The sequence below is a fragment of the Desmodus rotundus genome, chromosome 13 (genome assembly GCF_022682495.2).
Source record: "Desmodus rotundus isolate HL8 chromosome 13, HLdesRot8A.1, whole genome shotgun sequence".
NCBI classification, from domain to species: domain Eukaryota; kingdom Metazoa; phylum Chordata; class Mammalia; order Chiroptera; family Phyllostomidae; genus Desmodus; species Desmodus rotundus.
The window spans coordinates 90764326-90780592 of NC_071399.1; the positions used below are offsets into that span (position 1 = coordinate 90764326).

Here is a 16267-nt window from a genome sequence, read left to right on the forward strand (position 1 = left end):
ATTTATTTAAAAAATAGTGCTGCCTAATCCCTCGTTAAAATCACAGTAGACCTTAGGATCTGCTAGTAACTGTTGACGCCGGTCCCAGAAAGACTCGCCTGCACTTTCACCCAATGCCTATCAGCAGCCCAGGTCCCGAGGCCCATCCTGTTTTCCAGGCGCAGCGACTGCAGATTCACCCCAGGCCTCCAGCATACCTCCCCCCCAGTTTGTGTCTCACCCAGAACACCTGCGGTGCCCTTTACTGATACTCGTTTTCTCAGGGGATTTTGTGTCCGAAAGGTGCGGCTGCAAGGTAGAACTGTACAGGTGTGCCAACACCAGCCCGTCGTCATCGCGGCTCCCTGAGGCCTGGGCACCGAGGGCCAGGCACGGCCAGGCACGGGGCGCCAGCCGGGTTGTCACCGCGCCGCGCTGTCCTCCCCCAGACACCCCATCTGTGCCGGCCTGAGCTTTGAAAGGGCGCTCCCACTGCTGGAGGTTCTCCACACTCTCGTGAAGAATTGCAATACTGCCTTTTCTTCCCCCACCTTTTTAGTCTGATCTTCAAAAACTGAGTGTATTTTCTAACCTGCCTTTCGAATACTTAATCTTCTCATCTAAAAGTACTTTTAAGCATTGTATTGACTGGATTCAACTAGATTCTCTTAACTAAGAGGTCTTTTGGGGGGTAAGGGAAGAGTTCACTTCCTGGTGTTGGTAATTTCAAAGACTAGCTGCCTAACCTGGACATAGAGTGGAACTCCAGAAGTCACGGGAACGCTGTACGGCCGCAAGGGTAGCATTCTTCTCTGGAGAGCGAATGTCTCTCAGAAACAGAATTAATGTGTTATAGCACGTTATATATTTAGGACGTTAATATAGTCAATATTCATTTTATTATTATGTACATTTAGCATCATTAAATTATAATTCAGACATTAATGCTGATTTGCCATCTTTGTAGATTACTTATTAAATCAGTCATGAAATAACTACTTTAAATGCCATGAAATAAGTTTCACTGCCCCCCACATGCAGCGCAGAAGAGCAGTGGACCTGAACGTTCGGATCCTGGACTTGAGTAGCACATTTCTGGCGGGAGCCAACTTGCCCACCAAGATAGAGAAGCATCTCTTACCGGAACACATTCACCAGAGCTTTGTTCTTGCTGGGGACCATGTCATAGTTGACGGCCTGCACGCCGAAGCGCCAGATGACTTGGTACGTGTGCTCCACTCTCCGCAGTCGGGTCCCGTCTGTCTGCTGGCACTGCATTAGCCCCACGTTCCGTGGTGGCACAGCTCTGCCATTGAAACACTTCACTGCTGCTAAGCCCTGAAATTTAACTTGGGGATTATTAATTCCATAAATGCTTTGAATGATGAAAGTGGTTTAATCATGTGTTACGAAGAACTCACTTTTAGAGTATGATAAATAACAGCAGTTACTGACATTCTAGACTAAGATTTCGTAATGCATATTAGCCTTCACTTCGCCTGGGTAAAGGTGCTTTGTCTGACCACACCCCGTACCAGAGGACTCCAGTCCAGCATGTTCTTGCATCTCATACGGGCTCGTGAGTCTAAAAGTTTTTCTCACCTTGCGCAAGCCATTATTTCAGTTTTATAGCAGTGATCACCTGAAGAATAAAGTGGTGAGAGTTAGCCTGTGTTACTATTGCACAGGGCTTCGCATCGTGGTACTTACATCTTGTACCGTCTGCTCTTTCGATACAGGTGCGAGAAGCTGCTTACAAAATTTTTCTTTATCCCAATGCTGGTCAGTTGAGGTGCTTGGAAGAGTTGCTCAGCAGCAGAGACCGTCTGGCTAGGCTAGTCGGGTATTCTACGTACTCACACAGAGCTCTCCGGGGGACAATAGCTAAAAACCCAGGTGAGCCTGCTTGTCCAACTCTAAGGACAAAACAGAATTTTCATGGACCTGAAATTCTAGCCTAAAAATTATTTTTGAATTTTTTTTAGTTATAGTTGACACCCCGTATCACGTTACTTTCAGGTGTACAACACAGTGATTCAACATTTGTGTTCCTTACAAAGTGATCACCTCGACGAGTCTAGCAACCGTCTGTCGCCGTGCCTAGTCATTGTGACACTGTTGTCTGTGTTCCCCGCGCCGTTCACTGCACCCCGGGACTGTGCTTGGAACTGGCAGTGTGTGCTGCTTCATCCGCTTCCCCTTTCGGCTCAGCCTCTCACCCCACCCCCTCTGGCACCCATCAGTTCCTTCTCTCTCTGTGAGCTCGCTTCCGTTTTGTTTTGTTTGTTTTTAGATTCTATATGTAAGTGAAATCACACGATATTGGTCTTTCTCTGTCCACCTTATTTCAGCTGATGCAATAATCATCCATGCTGCCCCAAATGGCAGCATTTCATTCTTTCTTTTTACAGCTGAGTTTTGCTCCGTTGTATATATGTGCCACAACTTTTTTCCCCATCCATTCATCTGTCCACTGATACCTGAGTTGCTTCCATTTCTTGGCCCTTGTAAACAGTGCTGCTGTGGACATAGGGGTGCATTTATTTTTTTGAATTATACCCTTTGTTTTCTTCAGAGATATGCCCAGAAGTGGATTTGCTGGGTCAAATGGTAGTTACTTTTTTAATGTTTTGAGGAATACCCGTACGGTTTTCCATTTCCAGAGTGGCTGAGCAGTTTGCAGTCCCGCCACGGGGAACAAGGTTCCCTTTTCTTCACATCCACACCAACACTTGTTATTGGTTGTCTTTTTGTGAGAATAGCCATTCTGACAGGTGTGAGGTGATATCTCATTGTGATTTTAATTTTCATTTCCCTGACGATTAGTAATTTGAGCATCTTCTCACATTTTTGTTTGCTGTCTGGATGTCTTCTTTGGAGAAACGTCTGTTAAGGTCTTCTGCCCATTTTTTGATTGGATTTTGTTTTTTATGTTGAGTTGCGTGAGTTCTTTATGCATTTCAGACATTAGCTCCTTATTAAATATATTATCTGTAAATACCTTCTTTCATGTTGTCGATGGTTTGCTTTGCTTTGCAAAAGCCTTTTAGTTTGCTGTGGTCCCATTTGTTTATTTTTGCTGCTGTTGCCTTTGCCTGTCTCCAACAAGGCGTTGCTAGGACTGATGTCAGAGAGCTTACTGCCTATGCTTTCTCCTGGTACGTGTATGGACTCAGGTCTTACATTTAATTCTTCAATCCGTTTTGAGTTTGTTTTCGTACATGGTGTAAGAAAGTGGTCTATGGTGGGTTTTTTTGCTTGTACCTGACCAGTTTTCCCAACACACCTGTTGAAGAGACTGTCTTTACCTCATTATACATCCTTGTCTCCTTTGTCATTGATTAACTGACCACATATAAGTATGTTTTTACTTCCGGGCTCTCTGTTCTGTTCCACTGACCTACGTGTCTGTTTTTTTGTCGGCACCGTACTGTTTTGATTACTATAGCTTTGTAGTACAGTTTGAAATTAGGATGCGTAACACCTCTAACTTAGTTCTTCTTTCTCATGATTTGTTTGTCTATTCAAGGTCTTTTGTGGTTCCATATAAATTTTAGGAATAATTGTTCTATTTTTGTGAAAAAATGCCACAGGTATTTTGATAGGGATTACATTGAATCTGTAGGCTGCTTTGAGTAGAGGAGACATTTTAATGATGTTAATATTCCCAATCCGTGAGCATGGTATGTCCTTCCGTTTGTTGTGGCATCTTCAGTTTCTTTCATTAATGTCCTAGTCTTTAGCATAGGGGTCTTTTACTTTCGTAGGTAAATTTATTCCTAGGTATTCTTTTTGCAATAGCAGATGGGATTTTAAAAACTTTTTCTTTGTGCTAGTATATTATATGTGTAGAGAAACAACACATAGTCACAAATTTATGACTATTAGTTTTCTATTCTGCAACTTTGCTGAATTTATTTATTAGTTCTGATCATTTTTTGGAGGGTGGAATCTTTAGGGTTTTTATGTATGATGTAATGTCCTCGGAAAATAGTGACAATTTTACTTCTCTCCAATTTGGGTACCTTTTATTTTTTCTTCTTGTCTGATTGCTGTGGCTAGGACTTCTAATAATATGTTGAATAAGAGTGGTGAGACTGGGCGTCCTTGTCTTGTTCCTGACCTTAGCGACAAAGCTTTCAGTTTTCACTGTCGAGTATGATGTTAGCTGTGGGTCTGTCAATTTTGGCCGTTATTATGTTGAGGTATGTTTTTTTCTATACCAGCTTTATTGAGAGCTTTTATCATAAATGGATGTTGAATTTCTTTTTCCATGGGTGGGTGCGTCTTGCATGCCCCCTTACTGGGGACCTGGCCTGCAACCCAGGCATGTGCCCTGACTGGGACTGGACCTGGTGACCCTTTGATTCTCAGGCTGGCGCTCAATCCACTGAGCCACACCAGCCAGGGCTGGATGTTGAATTTTTGTCGATACCTTTTGTACACCTGTTGAGATAATCTTATGATCTTTATTACTTTGTTTATGTGGTGTATCACATTGATTATTTGCAGATATTGAACCATCCCGGAATGCCCGGAATAAACCCCACTTGACCATAGTGTGTGATTTTGTTAGTGGATTGCCGAAAACTGGGCTGCTGGTGTTTTGTTAAGAATTTTTGCATTTGTGTGTCAGTTGTCATTTTTCCTCTTTCATTTCTGATTTTATTTGCACCTTTCTCTGGGTAAAAGTTTATGTGGTTTTTTTTTATTATCTTTTAAAAGAACTAGTTCTTAGTTTTGTTGATCTTTTTATTAGTCTATTTTTACTCACTTTGGGCTTTGTTCTTCTTTTTCTAGGCCCTTTAGGTGTAAGTTTAGATTGTTTATTTGAGGTTTTTCTTATTTCTTGTGGTAGGCCTGTATCCCTATGAATTTTCCTCTTAGAGCTACTTTTCCTGTGTCCCAAAGATTTTTGGTTATTGTGTTTCCATTTTCATTTGTCTGTAGATACTTTTTAAATTTCTCTGAATTCTACACTAAGCCGTTGATTGTCAAATAGCGCATTGTTTAGCCTCCATGTTTTGTGTTTTTTCCAGTTTGCTTTTAGTTCTTAATTTCCTGTTTCGTATCATTGAGACTGGAGAAGACACCCAATATAATTTCAGTCTTATAAAATTTACTGAGACTCGTTTTGTGGACTAACATGGTTTATCCTAGAAAATGTTCTATGTCTACCTGAAAAAAACATGTTTTCTGTTTTGGGTGGAGTGTTGTATAAATATCTATTGAGGCAGTCTGATCTAATCTGTTGGTTAAGGCCACTGTTTCTTCGTTAACACTCTGTCTGGGTGACCTGCTTTTCACCCACGCCGGGGGTCAGAGTCCTCTGCTGTTCCTGCGACACTGCCGACCTCCCCTTTACGTGTGTCCGTGCCTGCTGCGCGTGCTTAGGGGCTCCTGCTGTGGGTGCCCAGGTGTGACAAGTGTTACATCTTCTCGTTGGATTGATTTTTAGAATATAAATTGTACTGAATTTTATCCCCAAATCAGTCTTGCTATCTCTTTAAAACTCAGAAAAAAATAGGCATGTCTAAATAACTTTTTTTCTTACACATATAAATAGATAGAAACACTTTGAAATTTAAAGTTTCTTTTTTAGTCTCCCATTAACTCTTCATTTTGGGGTATAATCTAAGGCTTTGGATTATTACCGAGTTGGTTGAATTGTTTTTCTGATAAAGAGATTATTATTATCTAGAAATACTTATTACATGCCTAATATGTGTTAGCGGTGCTGCTTCCTCTTTAAAAATTATCCATTTGAGTGCATTGTAGTATATAATAACCATTGTCACATTATAACTTTTACAGGTATGCTTATTTTTTTATGTAGTTAAAGATACTTTCTTTTGGATTTTATTTTTAGAGACTGTCATGGAGTTCCTTGAGAAACTATCTGACAAACTTTCAGAAAGGTTAGTTTTAAACAATATCTCTTTAGAAGAGATATTGTTTGTCTTCTGGGTTTTTCTTTTGAGGACTTGACTTACACAAGTGTTAGGGCGTGGCCCGTGAAGGACGCACATGTCAGAACAGGGACTCGGTCCTGGGACTGTGGGCAGGATGCTGGCAGAGCCCCGTGGTGCCCTGGGCAAGCACACTGTCGCCTCCCGAGGTGGTGGCCTGAGAGACTGTGGCCGGCCCCTCTGGGTATCTGTCTTTAGGAAGTCATCACTGATGGGCAGTGTAAAAATTTCCCAAGGTTTTCTGAAACTATATATTTTTGTTGGTACCATCAATTTTATGACAAGCTCAGAAGATAGTCTTTTTCTCCTATTGGCCTAAATGGTGGCAGTCCACAGAAGTGGCCCATCGATCTGTTTTGATCTTGTGTATTTTAAGAACGCTGTGCTCCACCATTTACGATTTCAGGCTGAAGTGCAGTCCTCTGTACAGTGAGTCCCTGTGTTACACTCACACCCCCTGTCCTTCCCCAGCCCTCCTCCCGTGCTGTGCAGAGGGCAGAGCTCCAACAGCTGTCGCACACCTCAGGTTCCAGGAAGGGGCACGTCGTGGTTTGTCAGAGGGTCCTGTTCCGGGGAAAGTTAGGGACCATGTGATTTCACTCATTTGTGGGATATAAGACTGCAAATAGCAGATGAGCAAACAAGACAAATAAAAACTCAGAGACACAGACCACAGTGTGGAGGTGCCCAGCGGGAAGGGGGTGGGAGGAGGAAGGATGGTGACAGAGGAGATCTGACTTTGGGTGGCAGACCCCTAATACACAGCTGATGCGTGATAGAACTGTGCACTTGAAACCGGTACACTCTTACTACCCGACGTCTCGCCCACCAGGTTAGTAAAAGAGAAAGAGCATCTGATTTCGTCAAGCGCTGTCTACAATCTGTTTGCCTTTGACTTCAACACCATGTTGAATTTTAGCTCAAATTTCCATTTTCTGTTCTAAACTCATGCCTCTCTAATCCTTTCTAATTTGGATTTTATTTATAAACTCCAAATTTTTCTCTTAATCCGGTGAATAACTATGTCTTTGATATCATGAAGAGGAAGTGTTAATTATGCAGTTATTTGAGAATTTATTCTATTTTGCTTTGTTGGTTAAGTGTGAGTATTCTTTCTCTACTTGTGTGTAGTGTAGATTACATTTTGCATAAACACCCTCAGAATTCTAACAGAAACTTCATGTTCCACAAGTATTACGCATGCATTTGATTATTGTCCAGCTAGTGTTTTTCTGTGGGGGAAAAATTATGAACAGTAATCTTAAAAATAATCTGTAATATTCTTTTATAGGAAGTAATATGCCAGATTTTTACCTTTTTAAGATACAGCAAAAAGTAGATATTTAAAGTTTGTAGATTAATACTTTGTATGTTTCTTTTGCATCGCTAATTTTTCCAAGCTTTAGTACTTTTAAGACACGTATCTTGGGATTAATACTGGTTTCTATTTGCATTACAAATTACTTCTAATTTTATCATATGCATTGGAAAAAGTAACATAAGCACCTAGTCTTTTGCAATATGATTACTCAGATTTTGTTTAACAGTTAATGACAAACCTGTTTTACAGAGCAATAAAAGATTTTGAGATGATGCGAAGGATGAAAATGAAACTAAATCCTCAAAATTCTGTAAGTAACCATGTTGGAGCATGTTTATTAATAATACAGACAGTCAGCTGAGGTCATTGTGTTTTGACTTGGGGACTTTCTGGGGACTTGCCGGAGGCACCTGTGGTTTCCTGTCTGGCCCTTGGCCGTGGTGAGAAGGGCACAGGAGCGTTTGATCCGGACGCCTTCATCTGATGGTCCCAGGAACGCATGTGCACTCACACACACACATGTAAGTGTATGTTAGCACTGTGCGCTAACACACTCCTACAGAGGCTGCTGCCTTTCTGCAGAAAGGAGGCTTCTCTGCTCAGAGCAGCCTTTACGGAGCCTCGGGGAAGGCTGGACCCGTCGGCGGCAGTTTTAGCCACCCGTGTTAGAGTCATGGTCCACGCGTGTATTTGCTAACTTGAACACATCGAGCAAGCACATGGAAGCAAGCACATCCAGGTGACTGACACTATATGCCTGTCCTGAAATACTTGCTGTTTCTGGTCACAAGATCAACTCATCACGTGACCTGACAGTGCAGACTCACGTGTCCCGATGGCCAGGGTGCTGGCCCAGGGAGTGGGGCGCCTGGTGTGAGGACCCTGCCGCCCGTTTGATTTGTGGGCACCCCGGGACTGCTGGGGTTGTCTCTGCCGTTCCTCTGTGGGGGCTGAGCGGCAGTTTCCCAGGTGCTACCACTGCGGACCAGATGAGCCCCATCGAAGTCTCCCACTCCCAGAGCAGCAGGTCACTTCCCGAATTTAAGGCAGGAGCTGTGCCTAGCAAAGGAACTAGTTGCGTGCCTGCTTGGGCTCGGTAGGCAAGTCCACTTAGGAAACTGGACCTTGGGTCAGAATTTCCTTTGAGGAATCTAGAAAGAGGGAAAATCAAATACGTTGCCGGAGCTGATTGATTCAGAGCTAACGCGACGCACAGCTGCCCTCCCTAGACATTTCTGTGTGGCCGCTGGTGCATGTTCCCTGACAGGCGGTCTCCCCAAGTCCGCGTCTGGGTGGCTGGTCGCACCGTTCACCCCATTCCCCGAGCCAGAACCTGGGCTTGCCGTGGACCAGCGGCTCTCCGTGTGTGCCCTCTGGGCCAGAAGTGGCGGCGCCCCCAGAACTTGGCAGAAGTGCTGACTCCGGAGCCCCGCACCAGGCCCACTGCATCTGGAGGCCTACAGCCTGTGCTTCGCCAAGCCCCCCACAGTCATTGTCAAGACCACAGGTTCTGCCTTCCTGAGCAGGCCAGGTCTCCCCCTCCTCTGTGTGCGCGTGCCACAGCCCTGCCCGGGACCATTGTTACCTCTTCTCACCCAGACGACAGTTGCTGCCTAGTCGGTTCTCTAGCTTTTCGCCTGTCGCCCCTCAGAGCCATCCTGGACCCTCGTGCCCACACGTCGTCACCTGGAGCGCTTACTCGGTGCCAGGTGCTCAGTCGGACCGTTCAGTGCGTTCAGCGGCCCTGTTTGGGGGTGCCGTTGACTCGCTCAGCGCGCAGCTGCGGAGGGAATGCGGGGTCTTGGGGCATACCAGGGGAAAGTGCGGCCAAGGTCCCTGCTGCCCTCACAGGGCTACGTTCTAGGGCAGGAAAAGACAGGGAACACGGGGGGAAGTAAATGTGTGCCGTGTCTTATGGTGACGAAGGGAAAGCAGTGCAGGGAAAAAGGCCGGAGTTGCTGTTCTGGAGGCACTGGTCAGGCACTCGAGCAGACACTTGGAGCAGGTGAGGAGCCCACCGTGGAGATGACATGGCAGGGCGCTCTAAGAGGGAGAAGGTGCAGACGCCTGAGGCGGAGGCGGACCCCTGCGCCCAGGGACCACCAGGAGGTGGTTGTGACCAGTGTGCGGTGAACGGGGCGGGGAAGACTCGGAGGAGGTGGGCTCAGGGTCCTCTCCCAGCGAGGTCCAGTCACCTGGGAGGCAAACAGGGAAGCTCCAGTGGGCAGAGGTTACGTCCCCAAATCTTATAGCCACTGCGGAGGAAAGGCTGGAACCCGAGCGGGCTGACTGCGCGCCCTGCCTCTCACCCCTCTGCTTGTGTGGGGAGGTGGTCCTTCAGGTGCTCGGGCGTTTTCCCTTTCGGTGCTCTTCACAGCTGTCATGAAAATTCCTATTGCAGTGTATTTCCTGTGACATATTTTCTTTGCCAAGATTAGAGTTAATTCTGCTTTAGCTACATTCTAAATGGTTGCTTTCATTTTGGGGATCCACCCTAAGCTCCTTGCTTAGGTGCAGAAAGAACCTGATCTTAGCTTTCGTGCACTAATCTTCCCTGCAGCGTGCTCCGTGGGTCAGTACCCGGGCTGCAGTTTGGGAGCAACTTCAACACGGCTGACTTAACCTATTAGCGTTGACCTTCATTAGTTTACATTTCACAATGACACTTGTTTACCTTTTCCCCAAATTCCAGGATTAGGCCTCACTTAGGCCTCTCTACGCATTGATTACAGGAAACCAAAATAAAGAGGCCGCTACTTCCTGCCAAGTCATGAATTCTTAGGGTGTGATAGGACTTTTCTGATTCAATAACAGGGTTACATTTTATATGCTAGCTAAACTATTGATGAAAACTGTGAAATAGTCAGTAGCTTTTGTAACAGTGAATTTTTTCCTTGTAGGAATTAATGCCTTGGGACCCCCCCTACTACAGTGGCGTGCTTCGTGCAGAAAGGTAAGGTCTTTGGAGAAGGAAGAAGGAAATTAGTATTTACGGAGCACTCGGCACATTAATCACACCACCACTGTCCTCCCTCCACTGCCCACGTTCCAAGCCCGTGTCTCCTCCAGGTCAGCCCCTCGGCTGGGGGCCGGCGCCCTCCTGCCTTTGCAGTTTGGCTCACACAGCTCCGCTCTCGGTGAGCTGCACTCGGCCTTTGGGAAGTCCCTTGTCCTTCTGAGTCTCTCAGCAAGGCTCTCTACCGGACGGGGTTTATCATAGTCCCTGCGTCATGGGTCCGGGTTAAGTGAGACAACGTCTGCACTGTTGGTACAAAGGCAGCGTTATTACATGGACTTGGCCACCTGTCCGTTCTTCTTCTTCTGGAACGGGGACACTCTTCTGGAGCAGGGGTGTCAAACTGATCTTCACTGGGCGCCACGTCAGCCTCACGGTGGCCTCCACAGGGCCGCAGTAACTTTAGGACTGTATAAGTGTAACTACTCCTTAACAGTTAAGGAGTTGAAATTACGTTCAAACCCAGCAGCAGTGAGCTGCACTAGCCTGGGTCTGCACTGGCCCTGGAGCTCCCGCTTCCACCATGCTCACAGCCTGCGTGCAGTTCGGTTGGCCTTCCGATTATGGGCTCTTTGGTCGTTTTGTTAGATGTGTCTTCTCAACCATGTCTTAAAGCTCTTAAGAACAAAGTTTGTTTGCAGTGAAATGTGGAAGACAGACTTGGGGCTCTCAGTAAATACATACTGGTCATGTCAACTAAAGGCTGCTGCTGCTGCTGATCCAATGTCGACAGGAGTCCCCAGCACGGGGTGAGGTAAAAGGAGAAAGTTCATTCAGGTGAACAGTTCCTGGACCTGGGAAACAGCCTCCAAAAGTATGTTCCCCCCACCCCTGAAAAAGAGGGAGCCTGCTTATATAGAGAAAGTACCTGCCCTGGTCTCTGATTGGTTCATTTTTATGCAGATGAGGAATCCAAATTTGTAGTTTGACTGGTCCACATAGTACTGTCCTGATTGGTTGTTACGGAGCCCCTCTGGTTGGTAAAGATGCAGATGAGGCTGTAGCTGCACAGGGGGTGGGTCTTAGCCCATTGGTTAAAATACAGTCCACAAACTCCTTTATGAAGGTTGGCCCAGACAGTAGGAAGGCAGTACAGCAGGCGCAGGGACCATCTGTGGTTCCCCTGTGCGTGAGATGCCCCTGCAAGCAAGGGCTCAGGACTCTGGTTACGAATTTGGGCCCCATTAGCCGCAAGGAGTCCCTTTTGGCAGGTATATTCCTTCTTGGGGTCAGCGGTTGGTAGCCCTTGTTCAAGCCTGTGTCTAAGCCAGTGTGTTTGGAAATTCTTACTAAATATATGGAATCCAGTGATATGTTTGTGTAAAAAGAATATCGCATTTTTGTGAATGACATTTTTCACTGGTCGGATTTGGCGAAAGCAGTGTGACCAGCTGGAGGTCCTCGTGATGCTCCCTGGCCGATGGGTCTCCGTCAGGCGTGGTGCTTGGAGTATGAAATCGGCGGCTGTTCCGGGAACAGGCGACACAGCCGACCTGACGCCCACCGGGGGCTTTACTTTGTTTAATTAGGGTCTCAGTACTCGTTCCCTTATTTTGCTATTAACTCAGTAAAAGGACCAGGAAAAGGGACGCAGAGCTGCTTCAGAAGGGATCGAAAGAACTGGGGGTTTAAGCCACATATTGTAAGCAGCTTAAAAGGCATCTGATTGAGTTCGGTTTGAAGTTTCAGTAATCCTGATGGACACAAGTATTCTGAGAAGCACAAGTGATAGGCGAGCAAAGAGAGAGAAAATAGTTTGGGTGTGAGGTTAGAAGAGTGGAACAAAGTGAAGATTCCTAAATCCTTGTTAATTAAATTCCTCTCCTCTCAACTACAGACCTGAGGGTGAGTTTTGACAGGCAACAAACCAGAAGGGGCTTTCCTTGATTTGGGCTGTTCTTACAGTTAACCCCGGGCACTTTTTTTCTTTTTCTTTCTTTGGTTTATATTAAATATCTCAGATTTACTTTAGGTTTCTTAAATGTCTGCCTAAAGAAACGAAAGAACCTGTTAGAAGTAAGACAAGAAACTGATAGGCTATAGAACTGCCAAAGGTTGGCTGGACGGTGAACCCTAAAGAGTAGCTCATTTTTTTCTTGTTCAAGTTACAGAGGTCGGTTCTTCATGGAAAAGTAAAAGCACGTCTTTAAATTATAAAACGTACAGCCCTTGCCGGGTAGCTCAGTTGGATGGGGCATAGTTGGTCCTGAAAGGCCGAGGTGGCGGGATCCATCCCCAGTCAGGGCTCACACAAGATCAAGTAACGAGCGATGACTCAGTGGAGCAACAGAGTGATGTCTCTCTCTCTCTCTCTCTCTCTCTCTTTCTCTCTCTCTCTCTCTCTCTCTCTCTCTCTGTGTGTGTCTCTCTCTGTCTCTAAAATAAATGAATTATTAAAAATATACTGAAATTATTTTATTTAAAATTAAATTTTATTTTTCAACAGGCAGCACATTAACAAGATCCAAATACTCAAAACCACATTGAAAAGCGTTCACATTGAGAAATTCGATCTCATGCGGCCCCTGCTCACAGCAGCCCTCCGAGCCTCTGCCCCCCAGGGGTCACCTTTCTAAAGCTGTTCTGTGTCTGCTGGCCTGTGGTTCTTGTTTTTAGTGCTTGGAGACTTCATTTCTTTCCTGCCACTAGTGAGTTTCAGGGAACTATATATTTTTCTTATTCTGGGGCTATTTTGTGTAGCGATGTCACTGGGAAGTAGCATTCAGTCCTGTCTGTTCCTTGCTAAGGTACACTCTCTAAATCTCCAGAGCTCTCGCATAATGCAATAGGAATGTGTCGCGCACTGAACTATTCAGAAGACGTTGAACTCTCGCGGCAGGATGGTCTTGCGGCATTTCAGAAGAATGAAGGCTTCTGTTTGGCTGTGAAACTGTATACTCTGTTGGTGTGTGTGTGGCGAGCTTAGTGCTTTCAATTAAAAAATAACCTTTGTTATGAGAACTTTCAAAACAAACAGGTAGAGAAGGAACAATGTAAGTAACTGCCATACATTCATCTCTCGGATACAGTAACTGTCAAGATTTTGCCATGTTTGCTTCATCTTTTTTTGTCTTTTTCTTCTATTTCTTCCCTCTTCTTGTTACTGAAGCATTTGAAGTACATCCTAGACCTCATGTCACTGTCACATACTGATTACGTGGTCTGAAAAGATGGATGTTCTCATGTAACCCCAGTGCCTCGTTACGCCCCCAGCAGTGTGCTGGCCTTGTCTGATAGGCAGCCTGTGCTCGGACTTCCTGGGTGGTGTCAAATGTATGTTTTCCCCGTGGGCTCGTGGGGCCGGGGCTGCAGCAAGGCCACCTCTGTCCCCGGAGCCTCTGCACAGCAGGCCCTGCTGCGCCCCCAGCTCTTTGAGTTCCCAGTTTGTCGAGGGAACAGGCCATTTCTCCTGCAGAGCTCACAGACCTCTGGGATGTACCTGGTTGCTGGCTTCTGTCGCTTTGCTGGTTCCTCTCTTCCTGTCCTGTGAGCCGATGTTGTTCCCCTCCGCCTCCTCAGTTGTTGGGTTCTTCTGTTTTACTCTCGAATTTCAGCCGTGGCTCTTTAACCTCACGTGCTGGTACAGTTCAAGAGGCTGGCGGGGAAGGGGCAGGGTCGCCATGCTGCACTGAGACTGGGCTAGAGTCTGTGAACAGAGCTATCGCCTGGTGCCCCGTCACTGCCCTAGTGCCCTGAAGGCAGCCTGCTGGCTCGCCCTCCTGCCTCGCCAGGGTGAGGAGGACATCGTGCTGTACTCGTTAACTCTGGCGTCGATTTGAGTGAACCCCGGTTTCATGGGAGCCGTGTGGCTGATTGACTATCACGGGAAATTGCTGCCTGTTTACCAGGCAGCATGGGTGGAACAGTTTCCTTGCCTCAGACTTCAGAGGTCAAGATGGAACCAAACTGGCAATGGCTGACTTTTTTATAAAACAGAGAGGAAAAAGATCATTCTTTTATTTTTTTTTTCATCGATTGAGAGAGAGAGAGAGAAACATGGATTTGTTATTCCACTCATTTATACAGCCATTGGCTGCTGCTTGTCTGTGCCCTGACCAGGGATCAAACCCACAACCTTGGCGCATTCGGAAGATGCTCTAACCAACCGCCCTGCCTGGCCAGGGCCAATCGCTATTTTCAGTGCAGTGTAATTACCTGAAGGATAAACAGGTGTCTAGCATCATTCAGGTCTTTCAATGCTCCTCTACCTTTCTGCAGCCAGAGGAAACAGTAGCTTTCCCTGTGGCTTTGCAGGCTAAACAGGGCAACATGCCCCCCAGTGATCACATTATCATCGTGCTTAGAGAATTGTTTCTGATGCCAAGAACAGTCTTTTATTTTATTTTGATAAAGTTAAAAATAGTGTCTCTGCCAGTGTTGTCCCGTGTGCAGCTCTTTGTTAGTCTGCGTTCTCCCTCCCCCGCACATACATGGCCTCAGTCTGGCAGGCCGCCCCTCTCTCGCTGGCCCTCACTCACGGACGGGACTAGGGAGAGAAAGGCCGTGCAACCTGGATTCGTGCACTGGACTCGGTTGTGTTTTGTGTGCCCGCCGAGTTCCGTGCCAGCGTTTCTGGAAGTCGCACCCAAGTTCGTCCTTTACCTTCACTCCAGGTGCATCAGAAGGTGAACAGGAGCCGACCCACAGCGTGAGCTTCAGTGTGATACAGTGACTTAAAAGAAAACCCAAACTCGAGTTACAACAAAGAATCCTTTAGCTGAAAATCTTCCATTGATTATTTCTGTCCCAACTTCCCTGATAGTTAGTATTCCTCCTGAGGATTTTGAGATATTGCTAAATTCTGTTGTTCTTAATAAGACATGGTTATACCACTTTACCATGTTGATTATAATGTATCTAGTTGTTTGAAATTGAAAATTTGTAAACCCGTATGTAGCACATTTTTCAGCAGAACAAAGAGCAGAACATTTATTAAACTTCCTTTAGCAACAGCGGTGGATAACAGTAATGCTCTTCCTGTTTCTTTCTGAGGAGGAGTAATCAAAGGACTCTTTCCAGATTCAAGTCAGTGCAACACAGTTACAGAAATAGTGGTGGAGCTCTGCTGCGAAGCTACAGAAGAGCTTGAGGCAAGGAAAGGGGTCAGAAAGGGATCGTGATGAGATGAAATCCTGAAAATACACTGAAACGTTCTCCCTCCGCTGGGCTGCGGCTCTGATTTGCCGTGCGGTTTAGTGCTTTTCCGTTGTTTCAGCCTTCCAGATGGCCGATAGAGGGAGAGGTTTTGATGTCTGGTATTGGTGCAAGTAAGGATGTGGTGGGTGAAAGAGCCGCAGGCCGGTCTTCACTGGTGAACTGGGAAGTGCCCCGGGCTGGAGCCCCAGGCCCAGGCTTTTGCCCTGAAGCACAGGTGGGTGTGAAGACTGTCCCAGCGCTCACTGGCCCTGATCAGGCGGGGGAGCAGCCGTGTCCTGAGCTCGGGTGGCCACCGGCGAGCATCGTTGTGGGGCTCCGGGTCCTGGCACCTCTGAAACATCCCATGGATCACTCCACACTGTGCTGAAGATGTCTGTGGAGGTGAAGAGGCAGGGGCCCTGCGGGCCAGGTGCTACCTCCTGACTGGTGTGTCATCAGGGACTGCCCTGCAGGGGCCTCAGGCCTGGCTGGTCGCTGCTGGCTGGAACTTCAGGCTTTCTGAGTCTCTTGCAGCCTCTCAGCCTTTTCACATTCTGGCTGCTCTTCAGGAAGGGAATTGCTTTCCATTTGTGAGAGTCTCCAAGGGCGTGGTGGAGCGTGCAGGTGTGTGTGATCACCGCCTTGCTTTGAGGCGGCTGAGTCAGGTAGCAGGCGGTCTTTGCTTGAGTGGGCTTGTATGCCCTGTTTGCTGCCACGCCCGTGAGCCTTTGCTGGTGCTCGCTTTTCGCGAACACCCCTCCCTCAGCCAGGAAACTCACCCTCCCATGTCTGCCTCAGATGCCCCCTCCTCCGTGCAGCTTGCCCTGATCCTCACATTCCGGCCCT

At 46.6% G+C, this 16267-nt stretch overlaps 1 protein-coding gene across 1 annotated transcript in view; it reads left to right on the plus strand.

Annotated features, from left to right (window-relative positions):
• Nucleotides 1-16267, plus strand: part of MIPEP (mitochondrial intermediate peptidase) — a 99284-nt gene that overhangs the window by 14182 nt on the left and 68835 nt on the right. Inside the window, exons 6-10 of the mRNA XM_024570232.3 lie at nt 1021-1203; nt 1719-1875; nt 5849-5897; nt 7519-7579; nt 10170-10222. Of these exons, the coding sequence (XP_024426000.2) occupies nt 1021-1203; nt 1719-1875; nt 5849-5897; nt 7519-7579; nt 10170-10222 (503 nt within the window). The remainder of the gene's footprint in view (nt 1-1020; nt 1204-1718; nt 1876-5848; nt 5898-7518; nt 7580-10169; nt 10223-16267) is intronic.